The 26,920-nt window shown below is 31.2% G+C and overlaps 1 protein-coding gene across 2 annotated transcripts in view; it reads right to left on the bottom strand.

The window, feature by feature from the left end:
- The window catches only part of LOC124367576 (type II inositol 3,4-bisphosphate 4-phosphatase), a 69,197-nt gene that overhangs the window by 27,210 nt on the left and 15,067 nt on the right, over positions 1-26,920 (bottom strand). The window contains exons 2-3 of one of the 2 annotated variants that reach the window (XM_046824519.1): positions 25,587-25,712; positions 21,205-21,276 (exon numbers count right to left, since the gene is read on the bottom strand). In XM_046824519.1, coding sequence (XP_046680475.1) covers positions 21,205-21,276; positions 25,587-25,704 — 190 coding nt within the window. In that variant the 5' untranslated portion in view covers positions 25,705-25,712. The remainder of the gene's footprint in view (positions 1-21,204; positions 21,277-25,586; positions 25,713-26,920) is intronic. The other variant, XM_046824529.1, reaches the window with a different exon arrangement.

Below are 26,920 nucleotides of genomic sequence, written 5' to 3'. Positions count from 1 at the left end.
AAAACAAATGTACCTAATATGGAATGTTTAGACAAGAGATTACATATTCTTTAGGACATATACATACACATATAATAAAATAAAAAATATCTTTTTTCTCTTGAAAATATCTAATATATAGAAAAAATGTAAAAAAGGTTATACATACTACTCCTTATTTTCTTTTTTGAAGATACATATACATATAAATGTGCCTAGCCTATTCTATCTTTTCAACAGACCTTATACTTTGCTATCTACTCAGAAACATTATGCCTGATAAATTATATTGTACCATTATTATTATGCTGCAATACCATTTTGTACTGCATTCAAAAATATTTTTGATAACCTTCCCCAACAAGAAAAAGAGAACAATAAAAACCAATTTTCATACTAATTCCTTATGAGTTAGTAATAAAAAATCACACTTGTGTAGAAAAACAATCGTATTGCTGTAAAAGTAAACTAAATAATACATTAAAATAATCCTAATTGTACTACTACAATTAGAAATTACCTTTTACCAAAACTCAAACTCAACTCTACAAAAGCCAAAACAAACTACATCATTGAAATAGAAAAATATACATCAAACAAGCATTGGGCAGTAGAAAGCCATCCAAGAACATGTCAAAGCACACAGAAACTGCGTAACTCACCTTTTTGTAACATCGATTACTTCACAATGATGCTGAAATTGATGTTAAAACCAGTATAACACTCAAAAAGGAAATTGATAAACAAGTCATTTTAAGAATAATGTAAAAGTGTACTCAAGTGAATGTACTATAAATTGGTCAAGAGAACACAGTTTCATCCATGGTACGTTTTTCATACACATACCATCACAATTGTGTCTTCTGTGGAACACAATGTTTATAATTAACACATAGACTGTCTCATCAGACATAGTACATTATTTAACAAACTATTCTACAAAATGGTTTGAAACTAAAATATTGAAAATTACCAAATGTTTTAGATTCTATTGATATATCTTTCAAAACTTCTGTAAACTTCTTTTACTAAACTAGTAAGTACCTGATATAACTACAGAATAGTTGTTACTGGGTATATAATGCTTTATACAATTTGTATTGGGTGTTCAACAAACATCATTTTCACACATTACACCCTACAGCAATAACTCTGACTTATGGTGCACTTGTATATTATTACATTCAAGTTTTCTTTTTATTCTGGTGACATTTGGTCCTTTGGGTGCCACCAAGTTGCCTATTTGGGTGGTACAAAAAGCGCATATGTGCAACCACTGATAAATTTGGTGATTCATTTGCCGATAACAATTAATATAGTACAATGATACTTCAAGCATGCAACCACAATGCTGCATTTTTTAGGTTCTGAATTATCAGTATATTATTTGAGTTTGGTATGTCTTTCTTTGGCCTCTGAATCACTTTGGAATGACAATGTCTTCTCCCGGTGGCTGATATGGAATAAAATTCCGGTTATACTGAGTATTTCCCCATTACTTAATTATTTTCTCTGACAAACAAATACCACAAACATTTAATGTTATTTTTATACAGTACTATTATATAATGACAGCACTGTAACTGAAGCTTTTCAAAATCAAAATGTGTTAGTTTGTAATGCAATGTTTGTAAATGTGGCAGTTGTTAAGTGATAATGGTTTGTAGAAACATTGCTTATATCCTTTTAGCTTGTATATTATTATTCTAATGAATTTAGATTTAAACGCCCACACACACACAAACTTAAACATCACACATAAAAAATCTATTAGACAGGTATTTTTCAATAACTTTTCCGAAAACCTTGTTTAAGAACAATTTGTTTTGTAAAATATATGATGCATAAAATAAAGTTCATCTTTCATGAACTTTCAGACAGTATAACTTGAAAAAAATATTAGATGCATACAAATTTGGTTCCAATCTTTACTGCAAAGTAAATTAATTTTTTATATTAACCTTTTTCAACCGTAATAAAAATATATATCACATTCACTTAAATGCAAAAAATCCAAATCTATAATAGTTTTATAGGTATCTTACCAGTCACTTATAAAATTATAACAAACATACAGGCATTTTATGGGAAATAGCCGCTACACTCAAAGGGTTAAAATTCTTCTATTTGTGTTTAAATAAAAACAAATAAATAGTCCAAACATGGTTTGTTAAAAAATGTATAAAAATTATTGAAGTTTAACATGACTGGCTTGTGATATCTAAGGGTATTTATCAGGTAAATAAACATACAGACACTGCATTTCATGCAGGAAAATTTGATTTGAAACATATTTTCTTTTTATACTACAGCAATTATAGTTGTTTATTTATATGTAGATTCTAATCGTAATCTTGAATATCCCAAAAAGTAATATTTTACAATAATTAAAAATTGTCTACTCCAAATTCCTTTTTATAAATTTACTGAGATAGAGAAGAGCCCGGATAGTGTCACAATTAGGAACAAGAAATAGACATATTAAATTGAGATGCTGCTTTTGAAATCAATGAATCAAATCATCTTTATTTAAATATACACAGAGTACAGTATTGCATCAAAAATACAATAAAAAACAGTAGGTCATAGATCTAGTAGATGATTACTTAAGTTGTCCTTTCATCTATCTTATTGTTGGAGTCCTTCAATTTAGAAAATCGTGCAAGGTGTAAAAGGATCTGTCTAGCAGCTACTACGTCAGTGATGTCTCCAGGCTTCTCACCTTCTTCAGGTTTTCAGGAAAACGGTTGTAGAAGACAGGACTTCAGTAGAAGGCCTTTTTTAAAAAGACTGAAGTGGTGTGTCAAGTGTGAAGTTGTGCCTGTGGCTCATGTTGTAGTTGTGTTGATTCCCCAATCTGGCTTGGCCAGACTTCACGGTGTAGGGGATATAGAGTGATACTTCAATCAGTATTTATCAGCAGGTAACCCGTATATTCAGCACCTTGTGTCCTTATAGCCCTTTTTGTATTATCAAAACTCTTTGAAAAAGTGTAGCAGTAGTCCCTCTCCAGACTATCAGCACATATCTCTGGTGTGATTAAAAAAGAGAATAGTATGCTGGCATGGCTGTTTTTTTGTTGCTTATCTGTGTAACGAAGATGCCTGAATCAAGTTTCTTGCGGAGCTGTTCAAGATGAGGTTTCCATGTGAGGTTAATATCAATTATTTAACCTAAATATTTTAGATTTAGTAGTGGTAATTTCTGAAAGCTCTTGGTGGTGGATTTGATTTGGTGTAAAAATGAGTTGGTAGTTTTTGCTTTCGTTTAGGACTAAGTTGGTAATGAACTGATGTAGTCTAAAAAATCTCAAACAATGCCTAATACTGATACAAATCTACTGGCATATTATGCTAAGGAGAATAGAATAGAATTTTTTATTAATAAAATTTTTACTGTATACTTTTGGAGATCCATAACACACAATCGTAATATTGAATGCTCAACCCTTTTGTAAAAGGGTTGTAAAAGTATGCCTATTTGATATGGTGTGAATTATTTTACATTCTACACCATGCAGATCCAAAGCCAAGAGTCCAATTACATTATATGGACAATAGACATCTTTATTAACATAATCTTAGAGATTAGTATCAAATTACAAATTGTTAAATTATTTTAGAACAAGTCTTCAGTATGGGTGTTATTTTATTGTTTTCAAGTTACATCTGGGTCCAGTGGTGTTTTCCTCAGGTATTCTTCCACTGAGTAGAAAGGATTCTTCAGCAGCCAGATGGTTGTGTTTCTTCAGCTTCTGGGGTGGAGTGTTCTTCAGGCCCTTTGGTAGCAGGTTGAAAGGTTTTGCTCCAATGTATGACGGTTTTTTGCTGTACATGCTGAGGTGATGAGAAGGCAGGGCAAAGTCTGAGGCATGTCTAGTGTAGTACTGAGGATATCTCTATGTCTCATTTGTTGTGTGGAGACTGAATGGATGATGACCTCTTGTATGTAGAGTGCCACTACTATGAGGATCTTTAGCTTAACATATGCTGTTCGGCTGCTTTCTCTTTGCTCAAGCCCTGTGAGGCACCTTATAGCTCTCTTTTGTTGAATGAGGACTTTCAAGGTTTGTTGCAGTGATTCCTCCTCATGTTGATATGCCGTATCTTAGGTGACATTCAAGAAAGGCAAAGTATGCAGTTCTTGTTGCCTCTGGGGTGCTAATTTGTTCGAGTCTGTGAATCAAGTAAGCGCCTGCACTGATCTTCTTGCACAGCTGGTCTATGTGTGGTTTTCCTGAGAGGCTGGAGTCAATTATGATGCCAAAATGCTTGGTGTTGGTTTTATATTCCAGTTAATTTGTTCCTATATCTGTATTTTTTTTTTTTATGTTGACTAGTTGAACAGTTTTATCGCCATTGAGGATTATGTCATTGGGAGCAAAGTATTCTTTGGTCAAATTTATAGCTGCTTCAGTGTTAGTAGTCAGTAACCCATTTTCCCTTCCTACAAGTGTGACAACCGTACCGTCTGTGTACATTAATGTTTGACAGGGTCCTTGCAGATGAGTTGGTAGACTGAGCCTTGCGGTACCCCTCACTTTATATGGAGTAATTTAGAGTGGACCCTTTCTGTTGTATTACCAGCAGTATGCCACAGCTCCACAAGTTGTTTTCTGCTGTTTAGATAGCTGAAGAACCAGTTTGCTGATTTTCCAGCTATGTCCAGGGCTTTCATTTTTCTGATCAGACAGTCATTACTTAGGCAATCAAAGGCTTTGGTGAAGTCCAGAAAAAGTCTAGTAACTGCACAGCCCTCCTCCAGCCAGTCCAGAATGCACTTGAAAAGCTGTATCAGGGTCGTGGTCGTTGAGTTGTCCTTAAGGAATCCGTGCTGTTGGTTTGTAAGCAGTTTGTTGTGATTGAGGTAGCGTAGTATTTGTTCCATTACAATTTTTTCAATTATTTAAAAAAAGTTGGTATGTTTTAAAAACATTTATATAAAAATTCATAATAACGCTAAATAAGATGATTTTCGTCTCTTAAATTGTACTAACAGAAAATTATAAAATTATTTAAGTAAGTAGTAATATACCATACAGGGTGATTCGGTTAGTGTTACCGGCACTTTCTGAGCTGATTGTACTATAAAAAATAAAGAAAAAAATTTAATATAAACATGGGTCCGGAAATGCTTCCTTACTGGGTTATGGCCAATTGAAGATTTCACCAAAAAATTGTGTGCAGGAGGTCAAATGATGATTTGCCGCGTGTTTATGAAGAGATATTTATAGGCGAATGCAACTTTTTCTAACGGATTTTTTAGATGAGAAATTGAATAAAGTTCATCTCATAGCTGTATTCTCATTTAGTTTTTTTGTTATACTACAAAAAACAGAAATAAAATAATTTTGAAAACACTTTTTTTAAGGTTTAACGGACAATATTATTTTGTTAAATAGGCATTGAAGACCCACATTTTTACAAAGAAACTTGCAGAAAATTTAATTCTGAATAAAATTATGTGCCACACGGCTATTAACAGCGAAGTATTAGTTTCTGGAATTTAATTTTACAACAAACATTCTACCATGCAAGAAATTCCAAAGCAAAGGAAAACCGCATTTTTAATGACATAGAGTAGCCTACACATAAGATTTATTAGGATGCAATTTAAATTAAGTTTTAAATAAAATTATTGTTTTTCATCTAAAGCTTATAATACTACGTACCACTTTCATAAACAGGTGTTCAAAAATCAGTCCTTGTACTTCAATACACTTAGCAGCTCGCTTTCTGATTGATCGAGTTATCCTCCGCAACGCTGCACGATTGTTTTTTGATTTGTGCGGCGGCATCTTCAATTCGATTTATTAACTCTTCACGTGTATTTACTTTTTTCCTGGTACACCAGGTTCTTCATCCAAAGTCATCCCCCATATACAGAAATCTAATGGAGTTAGATCTGGTGATCTTGGTGGCCAAGTGTGTGGTCCACCGCGACTAATCCATCGCCCGGGAAACTGCTCGTTTAAGTGCATTGTTACATTATGGGAAAGTGGGCAGGGGCACCATCATGTTGATAAAATAATATTGCACCTTGCTGCTAATGGAACATCTTCTAATAATAGTGGTAGTTGTTCTGTAAGGAATTCTAGGTACATGTGGGAATTTAGATGTCCTCGGAGAATGAATGGTCCTATTAATCGATCATGAATGAGTCCACACCATACATTTACACTAAATCTGTGTTGAAAAGTTGCGCACGATTGTACTATGTAGATTTCCCTCTGCCCAAGTGTGTTCATTGTGAAGGTTGTTGACGCCATCTCGGGTAAATTGAGCTTCATCAGTGAATAAAATGGTTCTATGATGTTGACGGTTTCTAATTAACCAGTTGCAAAATTCCAATCGAAGAGGAGGATCTGTTGGTTGAATACTTTTGAACTTGTTGTTTATGGTAAGGGAAACATGCTATTTTTTGCGCAAAGTTCTCCATACTTCAGACTGAGACACTGCGAATCGCCATAGAAAGACGCCGTGTACTGACACCAGGACCTGCGTTCAGTAGCCATGATTATAGCCTCTTCCATATCTACATTATTCTGGGCAGGGCGATCCCGATAATTATTAATACTAGGAAGTTTACCTGTTACTCTTAGGGTACGAAATGATCCACTGATCGTTTTTGGGTTTGGAACTCTGCGATTAGGAAATCGTCTTCGGTATTCTGCAGTAGCAGCGGTTGCATTTCCGTCACAAACGCCCTAAGACAATACCATGTCGGCATATTCTTCCGTTGTAAATAACAAAGGCATTGCAATTGTGATAGTAAGTTACTTTAAAATACACTTCACTAACAAACGAGTAGTAAATTAATTGTATTAAATTGCACTCATTAAACTAGTACAGAATTGGTAACAAATAATTTGGATTCCTCAATAAATTGCAGTGTATTGTTGAACAGCTGATTTGTGATACCAACTTATAAAAAACATAATTTACCTTCTGTAAAGCTAACGTGACAAAGATATGTAGGTACATGATGTAACCATTTGGATAGTCCTAAAAAGTAATAGTATTATTGTTTTTTAGTTGAGCATTAATCTATTAAAATCGTATTTACAACTGTATGCTAATCAATTATTTGTGTACCTTATATCATTACATTACGGTGTTTATTTACTAAATACGTATTTCTTGCTTGGTAGAATGTTTGTTGTAAAATTAAATTCCAGAAACTAATACTTCGCTGTTTAATAGCCGTGTGGCACATAATTTTATTCAGAATTACATTTTTTTTGCAAGTTTCTTTGTAAAAATGTGGGTCTTCAATGCCTATTTAACAAAATAATTGTCCGTTAAACCTTAAAAAAAAAAAGTGTTTTTCAAAATTATTTTATTTCTGTTTTTTGTAGTAAACAAAAAAAAACTAAATGAGATACAGTTATGAGATGAACTTTATTCAATTTCTCATCTAAAAATCCGTTAGAAAAAGTTGCATTCCGCCTATAAATATCTCTTCATAAACACGTGGCAAATCATCATTTGACCTCCTGCACACAATTTTTGGTGAAATCTTCAATTGGCCATAACCCAGTAAGGAAGCATTTCCGGACCCATGTTTATATGAACTTTTTTCTTTATTTTTTTATAGTACAATCAGCTCAGAAAGTGCCGGTAACACTAACCGAATCACCCTGTAATATATATATATAAATTTGTTTACAATTGACTGTTTATATATATATATTTCTGGTTGGAAACATTGTAGCAACAAAATTTCAAAATATGAAATGTAGGTTTGGGTATATTTATATTGTTTTAAATGAAAAATAAGGATAACAATGATGGAAATATGAAGATTGCATTTATTTTTCTAGGTTAATGTGTGTCATGTAGATGACAGATATAAGATGTGGCACTTAATATTAAAAGTTTTTTACTGTCTGATTTTTTCTAGTAAAGATGTAAAAATATAACTAATAATTATTGGTAATTAGTTCAACATTGATGAACAAATAAAAATCATTGAAACAGTAGAGCGGCTAAACCACAGAAGTCAATAAACAACTAGCATTCCTGTTTCTGCCAAATCAATGTCAGCTGACAATAAACATTAAGCCTGCTGTTTATTCTCTAGAGTAATGTAGTTGCTGACTGACATCTATTATTACTATTATAGATGATATTTTGTATATGGAAGACACGACTTCCGAGTTCATAACTACTGGTTCAATAAGGAAAAAGGCACAAATAATAGTGGCAACGATAAGAGTGGCTAAACAAGAAATTTGCACACAACAAAGTTAAAAAAAATAAAAATATTGTTTACTTGTACACATGATTGAAAAAAATATTTATTTTTTGTTTGAAAAAACAAAATTTATGCATACAACAGTTAATTTATGATTGCTACACCCGTTTTGTAATTCGCTTAATTTTATTTTTCTAACATAACATTTTTGAGGCCTCAATGGATTTCAAAGATCTATTATTTAAATTAAAATAAAAAGCGTTTTTATAGGAGCATATTTTGATAAATTGCCATGTTTATTTAGAAATAGAAACATATTATGGAACAATAATGAATAAAAACTTGTAATTAACAGTAATTAAGTAATTTGACAACACATTTTCAACATAAGAAAAATTTAGTAGCTAATAATTTTATAACTGATACAACAGAGAACTGAGGAACCCAACAGAATGTAATAACAGTCTGTACCACACTGACTGAAACTTTTTTTCTAGATTATTGCAATTTTGTTACCCTTTGACTCTAAAGACCCATGTTCTAGACTCACACAATTACTTGTTCACTGCACAGACCGATCCTGAACTCACGACCCCAACATGATCACGGAGTTGCAATGTACTGTTTCAGCATACTTTAAATTTTTTTCTGCTGGATTGTGTGTCAATACACTTTCTGCAGACCTTTTAAGTTGTTGCCACAAGCTTACCAACTATGAGCAAAAAATGTTGTAATTTTAATTATTAGCAATTAAATGCCAGGGCTTGTTTACCGATTCTATTTGCATTGTGTTATGACCTAATATTACGGCAAATGTAGCTTAAAATATAATTACCAATTTACCAAGCTAGTTTTATGAATATTATTTTATTATTTATTTGTGACTATTATTACTACTTTATTCTGTCATAAAGCTACAGGCCAGCCAACAAAATGAAACAAACTGAATGTATTTCTTTGTGAAACAATGAGTCAGTATTTCATGAATAATTATTACAATGTTTCGTCACCAATATTATAATTATTGATATTATTATTTATTGTTAAACAAAATCTCTAATTATAAATTAAACTATATTCTTGTTTCTTAGGAACACATTGTAAAAATTCCATGCCAACAACATTCAACGGCAATTTCATTGTAAGGAAGCAAAATTTGTATAAACTAAACTTGGCGACTGCATATTTTTGTTATATCTTATGTTTTTAATAATGATGTTGTGAGAGTTTGTTTTTAATAATACAAAGTTTATAAAAAAACAAATACACACTTATACATTTGTTGGTTTATAAATAATTTAGCTTGTAAAATGTCAAAATACAAAAAGGTAAGAAAAAGACCAAAAAATTTTATTAGTTACTAATATATTTAATAAATAATAATTCTTGAATTGTCAGTAAACTGTAGCGTGGTTTCTTATTGATAAACGTGGAAACTTATTGATAAAAAAATTACAAAAACCTAATTACTTTAAATTCCTATAACGTCAATAGGAAAGATTGACATTTTCCTTCCAATTAATTGCTAGTTTTGGTGCAAAAAATTCAACTAAGCCTATGGGTTAATGTGGATCTACCTGGAAAGAGGACTCTATATATGAAGTTTTAAGTCTCTAGGACTCTTCTATCTAGAGTTATTATACAGATGGTCAGACAACGATACTTTTTTTATTTCTCGAACGGTTTTAGAGATAATGAGTACATGTAAATCCTATGAGAAAAAAATTAATAATATTTCAGTTGAGACAAAATTTATCCACTTCTGACTGATCTGGACGGACTATTTTATTTCAAAGAAATGAATTCAAAGTAAAATTCAACATAAAAGAGGAACTTATGAAGTAAGTGAACAAACAATTGAGCAACGGATGTGTGCAGTGAGTTTGTGTTATCTACTTTTACAACAGGATATGATTCACACATTTATTCCCACAAGAAGTTACCTTACTACTTTCTATATTCTCTCTTTAAAAGCAAAAAGTATGTTGGTCACATTTTAGAGGATGTATTATTTTAAATTCAAATTCAGTGACAACTGAGAACAATGTGTGGCCAAGAAATTAACAATAATCAAACACAAATAAAAATATATACAATATCAATATATAAAGTATATATATAAATCTACTTTATAATATCAATAAATATTACAAACAAAATGTAGTTGTTCCACCTGACTCAAACCTGGTTTTAAAATGTATATACTACAGTTGTCAATATATTTATTGTTAACAAATATAAATGAAGCATTCAAGAAACTTGAACAAAGTTGTTGATGTTTACCTAATCATTAGATTAATTTAAAGCTATGACGTGCAATAATATCAATTCAATAATAAAGCTCTTATTTCATCTGTAAAGATAAACCCAATTACTGTGATAACATCCATATAGTATAGCTGTTTAAGCGCTGAAGAAAGTTTAGCCTCAGTTCAATTAGTGTGCATTTAGAGATTTTCAAAAATTCTGTTTGTGCCAGAGTTACATTTATTTATATTTCTTGGAAAAAGAAGTAACAAACACAATTTTTTCAAAAAGCTGAGCTGGTATTACATGTAAACGCATAGTATACATGGGTCATCTGTACGGTTATATCCTCATGCCACGCCTCACATCGCAAGACGCAACATGAATAAAAGAATAGCACTGGTTTTTCATAACTTTTCATGAGGCACGAAATCTAATTTACTTTCTGACGGTCATAAATCAATACATTTATGCATTCCTACACATTTATAGTATTCTTTAAAATTATAATGTACACAATAGACTAAAATAGGACAATTCCTATATGCCACGATTCCGATGGTATACCAACTTGTAATATACTATTATTATTATACACTTTAAATAAATGGTTAAACTTAATTTGTATTCTGATTATAGTTAGAAATAACAAATAAACTCAGTATGATATAAATTGTGAAATTTAATGATGATAAATTAATTGACATACAAGTTATTGAATTTGAAACAAGATGGAGGATACAATAATGGTAAATTTTTAAATACAATTCTTAATTTTTTTTTAGGGCAGGGTGGTCGTGCTGGCTTAATGAAATAGAAATATTGGGTATTTTATTTTATAAAAGATATTGTAATTTTTGAAAAATAATTGTTGTTAAATTTTAATTATATTAAAATTGAATTATTAGCCAAATCGAATGTTCCTGGGTTTTATGTTCTTCCAATGAATCACTAGTAAACTTAAAAGGAATTTCTCACCCAATGTCTGTTCTTCTGCTTCTTTGTACTTCAGTGATAATAAGAATTTAATAAAGTAACCTTTCAAATACTGCTGAATAAAATGTAACCAGTTTCTTTTATAATAATAATCTTGCTTCACTTCTTTCAGATCCCTCTCTCCTCTTCACCTTTCAAAAATCTGCTCTCTTCACTCTTCAAACAATCATCCCTGCACACTGTATCACTGACTTTAGTTCACTTTATAACTTTTGAATTTTATATGTCATAAGGTGAATTTTTATTAATTTTTGATTTCGTATTTATTATTGTTTGTAGTTAAATTTGAGACAATTTATAAATAATTATTCATTAATTATTATTACTAATAAAGTTCTAAATTAAATTAGGTCTAAGTATTGAAATGGATGTGAGATGGGTGTATGAAATGAGTCATTACAATATCCCCTCAGAAATCATGTGAAATAAATGAACATGGTTTCGATACAATGACGAATGAATAGCAAATGATACATATAGATGTGTGATACTTAAAGAGAAGGATGAACCACATTAAATGAGTGAATTAATTGATGATCTTACATACTATTTAATAAAATTGAATTAACAAACAATAGGAGAAAAAAAGAGAACAAAATTAAAATTAGGTTAAGTAGTATTTAAGCAAAGCCAACGAAACAAAGTTACAAGTTTCTTAGTATACAATAAACAAACAATAGAGAAACATTAGATCAATGGCAAATATTTACTCAATGTCAAAGGACATAGTTTTATTTTTGGAAATACACATTTAATGAATTGTGTACCGAATAGCGGTATACTTTCCACTAACAAATTATTATCCCCTCCCTGATAGGAAAATGTTTATATAGTATTGATTAAAAGTGTCTATGTCACTGGGTGTATAGTTGCACTGTTTATTTGGGGAAAATAGTATTAATTTCACGCACGTCCCAACGCGTCAACTTCAGTATCTTCTGTAGCGTTGTTGACCGAGTTTTTATATGGCTTCAAAGAGGATATATGATAAGGTCCATATACATGCTCTTTGGATAAATCAGAAATTTGGTAGGTCGATTTCCCGAGGATTTCTTGAATTATGAATGGTCCTTCGTACACTTCAAATAATTTTGATGTTTCACCAGCTATAGCTTTTAGAAAGGTGATGGGACTTTACCAATACTTGGTCATTAATTTGGAGAGAAACTGGTTTTCTCTTTTCATTTATCTTATCAGATCTCTTCTTTCTACTTTCTTCAAGTTTACGCCTTGCAATCAGTAGTTTGTGTTCGATTGGGTACTTTTTCAGCTAGAGGGTTTGATACATATTTTTCCCAAAATCTGATATTTCTTGTTCCAAAAACTGTAGTTCATTTGGTGTGAATCCAGTTGATTCATGGTAAAATTCATTAAGACATTCATTTATTAACATGTACATATTTCACCCATCTCTTATGATTCTGTGAACAATATGTTCTGAGACAGCGCTTTATTTCTCTAATTGGCCGTTCTGCCAAATTAAAACTGGGGTGATACACTGGACTGTATATTAATTGTATGCTGTGGGATTCAAATTTCCTGATCCATTCGTTACTTTTAAATTGGGTTCCGTTATCTGATTGAATTCGTTTAGGAAAACCGTAATTAGGAAAGTGATGGTGAAATAATTTATGTAATATACTTCTGGTTGTTGCTCTTTGCAGTGGATAAAGTTTAACGAATTTGGTAAAATATGTCAATAACAATTAACATGTATTTTGTATTTCCTACACTAGTCGGTAAGGGACCTATGATGTCAACTGCTAAACTGGTCATTCTTCTCTCTGCATTTAACTCCTTTGGCTTTGACTGTTGAGTGGATGGTTGTTTGATTTTGCAGCGCTGACATTTATCACATGATGATAACAGTTGCCTGATTGTTCGATGCATATTCTTGAAAAAATAAAATTTTCACGCAGTAACAGGAAACATTTTTTTGCACCGCAGTGTAGATAATAGAGATGGCATTCTAGTATTAGTGGTTTAATTACTGATTCTGGGATGGACTATAAGCCATTTGCCCTTAAATTTTTTGTAGTAAAGTGTTTGTCATATAAACGATAATTAGTATATAATTGTTGAAAATTCATTGTTTCCATAGGTGACTGTAAGATTTCTATAAGTGGTTGTAGTTTAGGGTCTTGATGTTGAAGCTGAGGTAAGTTTCGGAGTTGATCTTGTAGATGTTGGTCGGGAATTCTCTCGATGTAATGAATAGATAATTCAGTGAGGTTGTTGCATCGCTTGACATGTGTTGTGGGGATTTATACGACTGAGAGTGTCCAGCGTAATGTTGTCCGTCCCTTTGCAATGGATTATTTTAAAGGTCGTACTCTTGTATAGCCAATATCCATCTTGCTAATCTATTGTTTAGCATAACGGCAGGTTTTTCAAAAAGGGTTAAGGCGTGGTTATCTGTAATTACTGTTAACTTAACGCCCATAACAATGTATCGACACTTCTGTAGGCAGTGGATTATAGCCAATAATTCCTTTTCGGTTGTGGTGAAACGCTGTTCTGCTGGTTGTAATGGTGCGTGATATGAACATGTAATTGCAGCTTTTTTCGTTATTGTCTTTTATTTGATATAGATATCCGCCAATTGCAAATTCGGGACGCATCGGTCTGTAAGTAGAATTCTTTGGATGGATCGGGGGGTGTGTTAGAGTGTTAGTTTTTATGAACAGCTGTTTAATTTTGTTGAATGTTGTATCATCATCTCTAGTCCAATGAAATTTAACCTTCTTTGACGTTAGCCGTAATAGTGGCTGGACTGTTTCAGAGAATTTATGAATAAATTTATTGTAATAATTTATACATCCGAGGAATGCTTTTAATTGTGTACGACTTCTGGGAGTTGGGAAGTTTAGAATTGGATCAATCTTACTGTTATCCAAACAAAAGACCTTCATTTGTTAGAGTAAAACCTAGGAATGGTACAGAATCTTTACAGAATTGAGATTTTTCAAAGTTTATTGTCATGTTGGCTTCAGCTAGCTTTTTGAATATGTATTCTAGGTGTTGTAGATGTGTATTGAAATCGGGGAAATGATACATATGTCATCAACGTTAAATTGCTGTGAAAGCTTCTATCTCATCATCAAACACGTTATCAAGAGCTCTTACTAGTGCAGCTTGGGAAGTAGAAATTTTTTCAAATGGTGTGACTTTGTACTGGTAGGTCTTGCCTCTAAATTGGAATGCGGTATATTGACGCGAAGTTTTAGTAAGTGGGATTTGCCAATATGAAGCCGTTAGGTCTAACACTGCTTATGAATTTCGCGTTTCTACATTTACTCAGAATTTCGCTAACACTGCGGTTACATTCGAAATCTGGTTTAATTATTGCGTTTACTTTGCGGGCATCTAAACACAATCGAATTTCTCCAGACTTTTTAATTACTGGGATGATAGCATTTACGTATGGTACTTTTGCTTCTCTCGATTATGTTAAGGTTCTCCATGCGTTGAATCTCCACTTGTACAGCGTCTTGGTATGCTTGAGGTACTGGATAGAGTTAATGATTTAAAATTTTTAGGATTTTCTATATTTAATTCGTGTTCATATTTAGTGCAACATCCGGGTTTGTCTGAGAAAACGTCCCTATATCGGTATTGTAGATTGATCAAACATTGTTTTTGTTCTTCATTTATGTAGTTATTAGGGATTAGAGTTTTCATTATATCTTCCACCGACATATTATCTTTGGATGATATATTGTGTTGTGCATCAATGTAATCATTATTCTCATTATTAATCTTATTATCTTCCCATTGTTTTATAGTGCCATACTCATTAAATGTTGACATTGAGTCATTAAAATCTTCCATAAGCATAACGCCTTGTTGAGTGGTGATTTCACATAAGTGCCCTTCATTTATTGCCATTACAAACTTCATTATAACATTTGTATTGTTTATTTTCATATTTATTGTATTATTATTAAAGTTTAGCTCTGCTTTCCATAATACTAGCATATCCATTCCTAAAATCACTGGTTTGACAAGATGCCTGGTACTATAAAGGAATTGTATGTGAGTAGTCTCATCAGCTACTGTGACAGGTACATATATGACTCTGTTGATTCGTTTTGAAATGTTTCCAATAGCAGTTTTAATGGTTGAGTATTGGCTAGGGGCAGTTCTTCAAATGGCTTAATGATTGTTGGTTGTCCATAAAACGCCAAGACTCTGACAAACAAGTAATAGATGATCCGGAAATCAATTAAGGCATTAGTTTCTACATTATTAATTTTGATGTTAATTTCTGGACATCTTATTTGTATAGGATTAGTTATTAGTGGATGTTCTATTTTTTCCTCAAAAAGGAAATCTTTATCACATATTATGTTGTTAACTTGAAATTCACTACTAGGGTTATAGTTTGAAGAATAATTCTGATTTAAATATCCGAGGTCGTTATTTTCTAGCGCTGTAGTTTTTTCGTATTTTATTTCTGGTGCGATGTTTCCTCGGTTCCGTTTCTACAGCGCGCAGCCGTTTCCCGCCGCTGGAACGTCTTCGCTGCGGTCGTTGCCGGTACTAGAAGGTAGATTTCGAGCATTTTTCTCCCTGCCGCACGATAGTGCATACTTGTGCATGTTCTGTGGTGGGGTAATGTCTATCGTTTTCCTGGGTAGTAGTGGGTATTTCTGTCGATTTTGGTAGTGGTCTTTGTATGGTTGTGTCTTACTCTTGAATTCATTATCATTACGACTGTTGTATGGGTGGTAATAGTTTTTGTTATGTTGGTTTCGATTCATTATAATGTTGATTTTGTCCGTGATATTGATTCCTTGGCTGATATGCTCTTTGTTCAATGTTATTATGTGGTGTGACTGGGGATTGGTGAGGTTTCTGGTGTATTGGCTTATAACCAGATGAATTGTGATTTTGGATGAAATTATTTTGTTCCGTTTTGGGCCGTCTCGGATGTCTTCTCGTTGTAGTAATCGTTCAAAAACTCTTTTAATGTGTTAATGTTTTGAAACGCTCCGGCTATCCTGAATAATTTGTTCAAACCGTTCCGATAAACATGGTGGCGATTTCTTCTTCGGTTAATAGTGGGGTAATCGATTGTAGTGTGATAACACGCTCGGTGAAGTATTCAGCACGAGTCAATGTTCCATTATTCTTGTAATGTTCTGATTCTATTTTTGCACGTTATGCCGCGTTGCACATCACGACTCCAATATTTCGTAGTAAATTCTTGTGCAAAATCCTCCAGCTTTTAATATCGTGTTTTATTAATTGGGAACCATCGTGACGCGTGACCTTCGAGAGACTACTTTCTAATATGTCAATGAGATCTGTTCAGTGTTAGATGTGTGTGTGAGTTGCACACGACCTATATTTTTTTCGTAATACCTTCTAATTTTTTGTAAAAATTCCATTGGACTGGTAGAACGTCCGTTGTAATTTTGGCACTTGTCTGTCTACAGAATCTCCTCCGGTACAAATGACTTGCAATGGTTCACATGGTTTCGTCTCAATTTGAGATTTAGATTTTATATTTTCTAATTCACATTCATATTTATTAATACACTCGGCTAGATTGTTTATTCTATCATGATTGTTTTGGATTTGTGGTTGAATTTCATTTATAATGGTTTTGATTTTTGTTTTTATTTGTTTCTGCGTTTTCATGTCGTACTTGGTCTATAGCATTTTTTATTTCAAAAGCAATTTTATTTTCTAGAGTTTGATTTTTGTTTTGTACCGATTCTAATATCTTGAACTGTTGGTTATTCATCTGTTGGTTTACAAATGCCTTATGTTCTTCAAAACTATGATTTAATTCTCCTCTAATGCTGTCAGTGGATTCTTTAATTTTCAGGTCTATTTTTTCACGGAATTGATCTTGATTGTCCCTTTATAGCGTTCAATTCATTTCGGAATTTCAGTTTGATTATCCCGCAGTTCATTAATTTGTGTCTCGAGTGTTCTCCCTACAAGATTTGATTTCATAGCTAAGTTCGATTTTAGTTTTAGAAATACAAATCACTTATTTCGTTTATTTTTGCGTTTAGGTTTTCGTTTTAACTCAGATTTAGTGTTAATCAAATTTTCATTAAGTTGTTTTAAACCGTTCATGATAGCATGAAGAGCTGTCGATTGGGATTCGTCAGCGGTTTGTTTATTTGACCTGTCACTGCCAATGGCATCAACTGATTGAGTATAATGAGAATGTTTCAACTACGTTTTAGTGTGGGAGGCGCAGTAGCTCCATCTTCACGTCTCTGCAGGGAATCAGGGAAAATTTGCCGCGTAGGTGTTGGTAGCACTGTTTTCATTCATCCGTGATTGGTTGTCGACCGCTGTGAGAATGTTGACTTGGTTAGCGCGAGGAATTGTGGGAGTTTGTTCTGCTTCTTCTCTCTGTTCGCTTTCGTCTTCGATTACCGGGATTAATGGCGTCTTTGTTTACGTTTAGCACTTGGTTATTTTCCATATTATCTGTTGGGAATGGGTACCGTTTAGGGTATCTTAAATTAAAATCACGGGACATTAATTGCGATAAAGATATGAATAATATTACAGGACTAATGTATTGTTAATTAAATGTTTATATAGTGAGTTATTAAATAACCTATAGCCTATTGGACAGACAATATGAATAAAATGACAGCTAACTACGTACAGTACTTATGTCTAGGCTATTGTTACGATCTAGAAAATTGTCTCAAATCAAAGATTATAATATTTTCATTAAGCCACTACGTTGGACGCCAATTTTGTAATATCCTACTATTACTATACACTTTAAATAATGGTTAAACTTAATTTGTATTCTGATTATAGTTAGAAATAACAAATAACTCAGTATGATATAAATGTGAAAATTTAATGATGATAAATTATAATTGGACATACAAGTTTGAATTTTTGAAACAAGATGGAGGATACAATAATGGTAAATTTTTAAATACAATTCTTAATTTTTTTTTTAGGGCAGGGTGGTCGTGCTGGCTTAATGAAATAGAAATATTGGGTATTTTATTTTATAAAAGATATTGTAATTTTGAAAATAATTGTTGTTAAATTTTTAATTATATTAAAAATTGAATTATTAGCCAAATCGAATGTTCCTGGGTTTTATGTTCTTCCAATGAATCACTAGTAAACTTAAAAGGAATTTCTCACCCCAATGTCTGTCTTCTGCTTCTTTGTACTTCAGTGATAATAAGAATTTAATAAAGTAACCTTTCAAATACTGCTGAATAAATGTAACCAGTTTCTTTATAATAATAATCTTGCTTCACTTCTTTCAGATCCCTCTCTCCTCTTCACCTTTCAAAAATCTGCTCTCTTCACTCTTCAAACAATCATCCCTGCACACTGTATCACTGACTTTAGTTCACTTTATAACTTTTGAATTTTATATGTAATAAGGTGAATTTTTATTAATTTTGATTTCGTATTTATTATTGTTTGTAGTTAAATTTGAGACAATTTATAAATAATTATTCATTAATTATTATTACTAATAAAGTTCTAAATTAAATTAGGTCTAAGTATTGAAATGGATGTGAGATGGGTGTATGAAATGAGTCATTACAATACTAAACATTCGTAGCATTTCAATACTACAAAATTGTGACATAGATTAAAATTGATGGCAATTTCCCTTAATGTATTTCTCTTAGGAATAATACAAGTAACACAAAAAGGGATAATAAAACAAAAATTAAACAACATCTTCAAAACTTTTTATTCATTATTTTAAGCTGAAGAAGTGTAATAATTAGTTAGCAGTAAAATATAAATTTATTGGTATATTATTTTGTAAAACATTTTTTGGAATTAAAATTCTATACTAATATTTGTTGCACTTAATAAATGTCGCTAATTTATATATTTTGTACACATATTGAACCGGCTCATTTGTAACCGTTTCAATGAAAACTTCTTGGTTTCCTTGTTTTATGTATAATTTTTATTATATATCAAAGTACTTATTGGATTAATTTGACAATCTGTATGTTGTTTCATTGTATGTTGATGTGATTAAATATCATAAATAGAATAATATTAAATAGAAGGAAAACAGTTATATACTAAATAATTCATTTTTAACAGTTCACAGTTTATATAAATCTTTAGTTTGTACAATAGTAATTTGTGTTAAACAATTATCAATTATATTTATTTTTATAAACTAAAAATTTATACATTTTATCTTCATCAAAGGTGTTCATTTTAGATGACATTTTGGATTAGTTCCCACATAAAGCTGTAAAGAACAATAAACAATAAGAATTGGCACAGAAATACCACAAAAGAGAAAACAGAAGTTTAAGATGAGACACATGTACACCAAATTCAACCGTTAAAAGACCCAATAATAGTATATAATACACATCTCAGCAACTTTACAAAAGAATTGACTGTTCAACTGAATTTTGATCAAATAAAATTCAAAAACATAATAAATGGATTTTGGTTATTTGTAACTTCATAAAACTATCAACTGGTTATTTATAACAGTTATTTTGAGACATGTGGTTGAATATTTTTAAAACAATAATTTATTACCACAACTACCTAGTATACGACAACATATTGGGCCATCAATCAAGTCAAATTATTACACTTCCCGGTGGTTTTGAAGTGAAAATACATAAAAGTGAAAACTCTTTTCTTCTAATTCTGTTTTCAACCATTACTGATTTTTTTTTTAACAGACTCGTTATTTTGGTACGGTACACTATAAAAACTTTGTACAAAATTTGTTTTAAGTGATAAAAAAACGATATTATCAAATAACACCAATTAAAAGTTGAATTAAAATTTTATTAAATCTAAAAATATTAAAAGTCCAATTTAAAATTGATGTCAATATAAATATAAATAAATATATACATAAATGTTTTTGTTAAATTTTAGTAAACATTATTTTTATGGTTTTTACTACTCTTTAAAAAATTAAAAGGGATTTCCAAAAAAAGTTTAAATATATCAAACTAAACTTTAGCATTTACAAACAAATTCAAAATATAACCTGTATATATTTTTCATATATCATTGATATAAATGAAGAACTTATTACAATGGTAGAAAATTTTAAACGGAATTAGTTAATTGAATAAAGATTCAGCTGATCAAGTCTACGATAAATTTGCAAAAATGATAATTTATTGCCAGCAATACAATACACTGTATATTCATGAGAAAAGTTCTGTCACTCAAATTAATTTCTTGAATCGTCCTATTCACATTACCAACAACATCATAACATTTGGTAAAATGCTTCATTCTTCATCGACATCGGATTGATCCCTCCAAAAATAGACAACAATAATATTTATTATGTCCTTACCATAAATTGTTCACAGTAAAGAAAAAATGTGATTTTCTCATTATTAAAGGCCATTTCCCCATGACAACAGCCTTTCAAACTATTACTAAAAAAGGACTGAATGACTTTCTCAATGTCAGTCACTATCAGACACTAATTGACCTTTTTACTTTTATCAAGCTCAAGATGAAATGGACATTCCTTTCCAGACAGTCCTCTAAATACAATATCATTTGTGTTCTTAGAAAATGTGAACATACTCTAATGTTTCTCTGGTGATCAGATAGCTAAACAAGTGTAACACATTGGTGTTGATAAAGTACGGCCAACGTGGCGAGCAACGCAAAGCCGTGTACAAACAGACACACAGGTGACAGAAGACAACAGTGTTAGTGACTAGAGTAGCCGATGTTAGTGGTGTTAAGCGACGGCACGAACGTCACATTACGTTAGTGAATCCATGCGCTGTCAAGTGATCAAATAAGTACCTTTGCTGGGTCCACTATAGCAGTTCAGTTCCCGCAGGCCTTTTCCCCTTTTCCCTCTTTTCGAGTCTTTCCCTGGAACGTTTAGAAGATGAAAGTTTGGCCAGCCCCCGCTCGGCCCGCCACCTCCATACACCTTGCATGCTCACATGAACACATTTACATGTACTACGTTCGCTCCACATGCCAGGCTAGTGGGGACAGGCAGGGGCTAGGCTACGGCACGACTCAAACAGCTTCCAACAAATTAGACAGAAGCTGTTTGAGTCGCCCCGTGTTAGTGTATACATTCATAAATAGTATACAATGGTATTGACAAATAATATTAATTAAAGACATCCAATAGCATCATGCTAGGTAGGGGAAAATGTCAGAAAAGGTAATAAGTTATCAAAGACTCTGTACATTACTTGCTGTCAATTCTTTCAGTAAACTCTTGATTTATAATATTTTTTTAATAAGTTTATATCAGAAACTGTTTAAATTGTAATTTATGTCAAAGTTGTACTATTTTCTTAACGTGTGATTATGGAAAATTATTAATAAAATATGACTTAAATAATTATATTTTGGGTAGATATATTTTAAGAACCTCAAAAAAAAAAACAAAAAAAAACAAAAAAAACAAATGGAGATTTAGAGAGGTGTTTAAAACAAAAACCAAAACAAATATTTTTTATTTTTTAAATACAAGAGAAGAAAAGGTATTATTTTTATTGCAAATAACAAATATTCAGTTTGGTAATAAAACTCAGTATGAATGTATAGTGTTGGAGGGTAACTCTCGAACTGGCAATCATGTTTTCCTCAGAGAGCAGGCCAATTTTAACTGTTTTTACCCGTACTTTAAACATTTATTAAAAAATACATTTTTACTATAAACCTACATGTGTTGTAATACATGATTTTTTTACAGGAAAAGTGGAGATAATCATGATATAAAAACATTACGCATAAACCACAAAAAAATTACTACACTAATTATCCAGGTTTTCTTGAAGAATATTATACATTAAAAACCACAAATAGTACATTAAATGGTAAATTTGTTACTACAGGTACATTATTTTTTTAATTGTTTCCAAAATATACAAAGATTTAGAGAATTATATTCACTATAGTAAATAAATAAATAAATAACCAATTTATAATTCTTTTTATTTTTGAAAAGTAGTGGGACGTACCTAACTTTAATACTAATGGGTATGATTATTTTCAAAAATTAACAAAAAATATAATTTATACACTAAATATTTCCAAAATATACCAAAATTTAGCATAGTATATATAACAAGCTATAAACCAACATAATACACCATACCCATGATAAATCACTAATTTTCAAATGGCTAGATGAAGACAATCTTTCTGGTAAGTTTCATGATGTTACTGTGACATCACTGTTGTCAAAACAGCAAAACAAATTTTACCACTGAAATCAGCAATTCTTTCTGTTTGTAATGGCATATAAATAGTGATGGTAGTGTTGATTTATGTACAATATGAACTATCAAAACAGATGCATGTCAGATCGACATAATGTCAATTGCCACACATAAATCGAATCAGATCAACACTATAATGTTGATTGCCAGTTCTAGGGTTAAACATCTGATAATGTACTATATCTACAACACGTATTAAATTGTTCACATGTTCTATTATTTTTAAATGGAATATATAGTTATAATCAACTGAACATTAAATAAAAATTAATAAAATGTGTGATGTGATGTCAATAAAAAATTAAATAATGATCTTTAATAATTAAAAATATTACTTGAACTAAATTGTTTGTTGGATGATTATTTATAGTTTTATGCAGTTATTCTAAACTTCCACACTCTAATAAAAATATAATTACTAATATTTCATTGCAATGCTTAAAATAGTAGATGACACAGTCAGCTTACAGTTCCAGTCCAGTTCCGTGTGACAAATGTCGGACCTGGGCCATAAACTAAAAGCAGCAGTAAATTCAGTAGACATAGTCAATAATTCAATACTCATGAGGTTTCCTTCAAATAAACTATGCTTTAGATAATGTTGACAGTTTTCCATTCAGAGGATTCAGTCTGATACTTATACACGAAAAACGAATTGGATAAGAGTTAACGTATTTTGAATGATTAAATATATTAAATTAATGAAATCAACATCACAATTATTTACAGTATACACTTACACTGGGTAATGCATAGACTTATGCATCACTTTCATGTGGGCTCTAACGATTATTGTTGCAGGGTATTTTGCGAGATGTTGGCACAACTTCAGAATGTGATAGTAGACACAAAAAGAAGCAAAATATTTTATATGCAGGCACACACGAAATATCTCATTTCGCTTCGTTTAGTGACTATCCATATGTATTTTTAAATTTTTAAAATTGTATCTTAGAACCCGTTGGAGCATATAACATGAAACTTAGCAGTTACGTTAAGCTAATTAAAGGGGAAATAAAAAAATTAAATAGCTAGTACCACCTTCCATTTCAAAATGACGGCATTTAAAATCTTTCAAACTCTGATAATTACATCAATTTCATTTGGTGAGTATTTATGCTTTTTTACATGTGGAACGTATGTTCTTAAGTACAACTCCTAACTGTTTGTTATTTATTTATAATAGTTTATTAAAATTAAAATTGATGTAATCATTTTATTTCTCAACCGATTTTAATAAATTTGGTATTGTTAATTTTTTCATTAACTTCGCTATAAATAGTTTTTGCAATTTTTACGTGTAATTGACAGTTTTTGGGATGCTCCAACGGATTCTGAGATACAATTTTAAAAATTAAAAACACATATGGACAGACACTAAATGAAGCGAGATAGTACATACATTCATATAAACTTTTTTGCTTTTTAAATTAAATTTTAATTATACTGTATAAGTATATGACTGTAATTTAAGTAACATTAACTAAAACCGTAAACCGATCATAACCTGGAAAGTATACAAATTATCTGTCAGTTGATAATATATCTTTAGTTTATTAATAAAATGTTTAAAGGTTTATTGTAATTTCACAATGTTTTAACAATTTTTCATAAGAATGGATGAATGTTAATGCTAAAATTTAACCATTCAAAAAGGGTTTGTAAATATTTGATCTTGGTCACAACCAATAATGTGTGTGACAATGCAACGCCAGAATGATTAACATATTTCCATAAACCCACAATACAGTCAAACAATGGATTGGCCTTCGCACAGCATCATTTGCCACTCCTTTAACTTTGTATGAGAGTCAACTTGGCACTTATCGAACACTCAGTTAATAATTAGTGTTTAAATAATATTTTGTGTAAGACATTATAGACTACAATAATCATAATCATCACCACAAACTTAATTTGATTATGAAAAAATCTAATTAAATTTCTAAGATACATATTTTTACAGTTTTTGCTTTTGAAATTATTGTAGTTTTGTACAACTATTATGTTTTCAAATTAATATTTTCATGCATGGTAAAGGCTATGTTTGTAGTAATTAAAAACACTAACCCATTGACGACTAAGAACAAGACTATCTTGTCTAATCAGAACTTAGACTAAAAACCAGTAACTTTCTGCTAGACAGTGCAATAGACAATTACTCTGCAGGATCTGAGGAAAATTTTTTTCTCATGGGTGATCTTCTGAAGACATCAATAAACCATCTTGTTACATAAAGCTACAAAATCAGCATATCAGCAGATGGGTTTTACTTCTTATTTTTTTCTACAAAAATAAAACTAGAGTGATACAACTTTTTACATTTAAAAAATGTTTTACCATTTAAAATTGTTTTGAATAAGTTATGTAATAAAATATATTATTTTATTTTAAAATGTTTAAAAGGAATACAAATCTTGTTTGAAGGGATGATAAAACTAAAAGTAGATATTTACAATTTTTGTTATATCGTACCTATTATCCATAAATTCTTTAATAAACATTTGAAAGAGATTTTATTAGATAAAGCTTTTGTAACGCGTATTCTTCCGTACCATTATATATTACAGAAATAAGTTGCAGTAACTGATTCAAGTGACAAAATATTAATATAGTCGCCAATGGGTCAAAAAAACATAAATCACTATATCTTAGTTGGTTAATACAATGGATTCTTAGTTGGTTATGCAGATCCGTGTATCAAAATAAAACAATGAACACTTATGCATAGTATTAAGATATTCAAAAAAAATAAAAAACACGAACAACCCTGGCTAGTCTCTTATCTAATTGGCTACCACACCAACAATTCTCCAAGAACAAGAGAAATAAAAACAGTCACACAGTTCAAAACACTATGAATGAAATATAAATTAATAAAGAAAACACAGGTACCGCAGCACAGGCCTACTTACAGCAGACAATTGATACCGTACTCACTTTCAGTACGTCGGAAGAATCCTTCCTGGCGCTCTCGCAGGAGCAGGATACCCTCCTTGTCAAATTTCTGGGAGGGCTGCGTGGCCAGTGTGAGCAGTTCCTGCTTGTTGTACCTCATCCTGGCTCCTGGAACAGCAATGGAGATGTAACACACCTCAATCCTGTAATACTTTGAACACTACAGACATTCTATCTATGCCTGAAGGATCCTTCCACTGGTTTACTGACAGCTCAAGTGAAATGTTTTTATCACTTAATAATAACCAAGTTACAAGATTATATGGGCAACTACATCCCTTGTAAAGATTATTAGCTTAGAGTTTTAGGTAGATTTTTTTATATAAAAGTAGGCTATTGCAATTGCCCTGATGGTAGTAGCACTTATCAAAAATATCTGCATAATTACACTGAACATGATACTCACAACCAAAAATAATTTAATTCAAAATGTTATATATTTATGAGACACAGCTCATATATAACAGGGTGGTTTTTATATTTATATACAACACGGCTTGTGGGAATGATAACTGTCACAAAAAACCCCATTAAATTGAAACTTGGTACAAAAATTTATCAAATAAATGTCTTGGCTAAGTTCATTGATCAGCTTGGTAAGCCATTTCTTTTAAATATGGAGCCTGTTTAAACTTTTTCAAACTTCACAAGTCTGTTATTTATGAAATAAGAGAAAAAAACCCAAACTGTTTTGGAACGCTTATAACATTTCTTAAACTTTTGGTTATGAACATTTTATTGCATCTGGAATAGTTTTCAAGATATTGAGTGCGTGTATAACCCATGAGAATAAATTAATAATTTTTAAGTTCTCCAACAAAGTCAACTTATTTCTTCTGACTGAGCTGGAGCAACTATTTTAAATACATCCTTCTAAGAATGAGAAACAGTTTTGTTTATACCTGTAGTATGTATTTATTACAAAGTAGTATATTATGATGGAGGCCTTTTATTACTTGTGATATCATAAATTTTGCATACAAAATTTACCACAAAAATTAATATTTTAACATTCCTAATATATACTTGACTTGAACTCAACATTTATTAAATATTTGCATCTCCCTTTAACATTTTAAAATATTGTTGTCTGATTGTTATGAAATCAAGTTTTAAAGTACTCAAGAAGTCTTGTATTATTTTTAATTAAAGATTTTAAGTCATATAAAAACTGATAATATTAGCTAAACAGTTGAAAAATGTGCAATTTAACGTTAAGAACTGCAGAGATGTGTTAACACATATCTCCATTAAGTTCTCTTTCCTGTGGATTCACCTTGACGGGGAGCCTCCAACTCCAATAACCTCTGATTGTC

This window comes from Homalodisca vitripennis, chromosome 1, assembly GCF_021130785.1.
Source record: "Homalodisca vitripennis isolate AUS2020 chromosome 1, UT_GWSS_2.1, whole genome shotgun sequence".
Classification (NCBI taxonomy): domain Eukaryota; kingdom Metazoa; phylum Arthropoda; class Insecta; order Hemiptera; family Cicadellidae; genus Homalodisca; species Homalodisca vitripennis.
The sequence above is the reverse complement of the archived record's forward strand: the minus strand, read 5'-3'. Positions and strand labels throughout refer to the sequence as shown.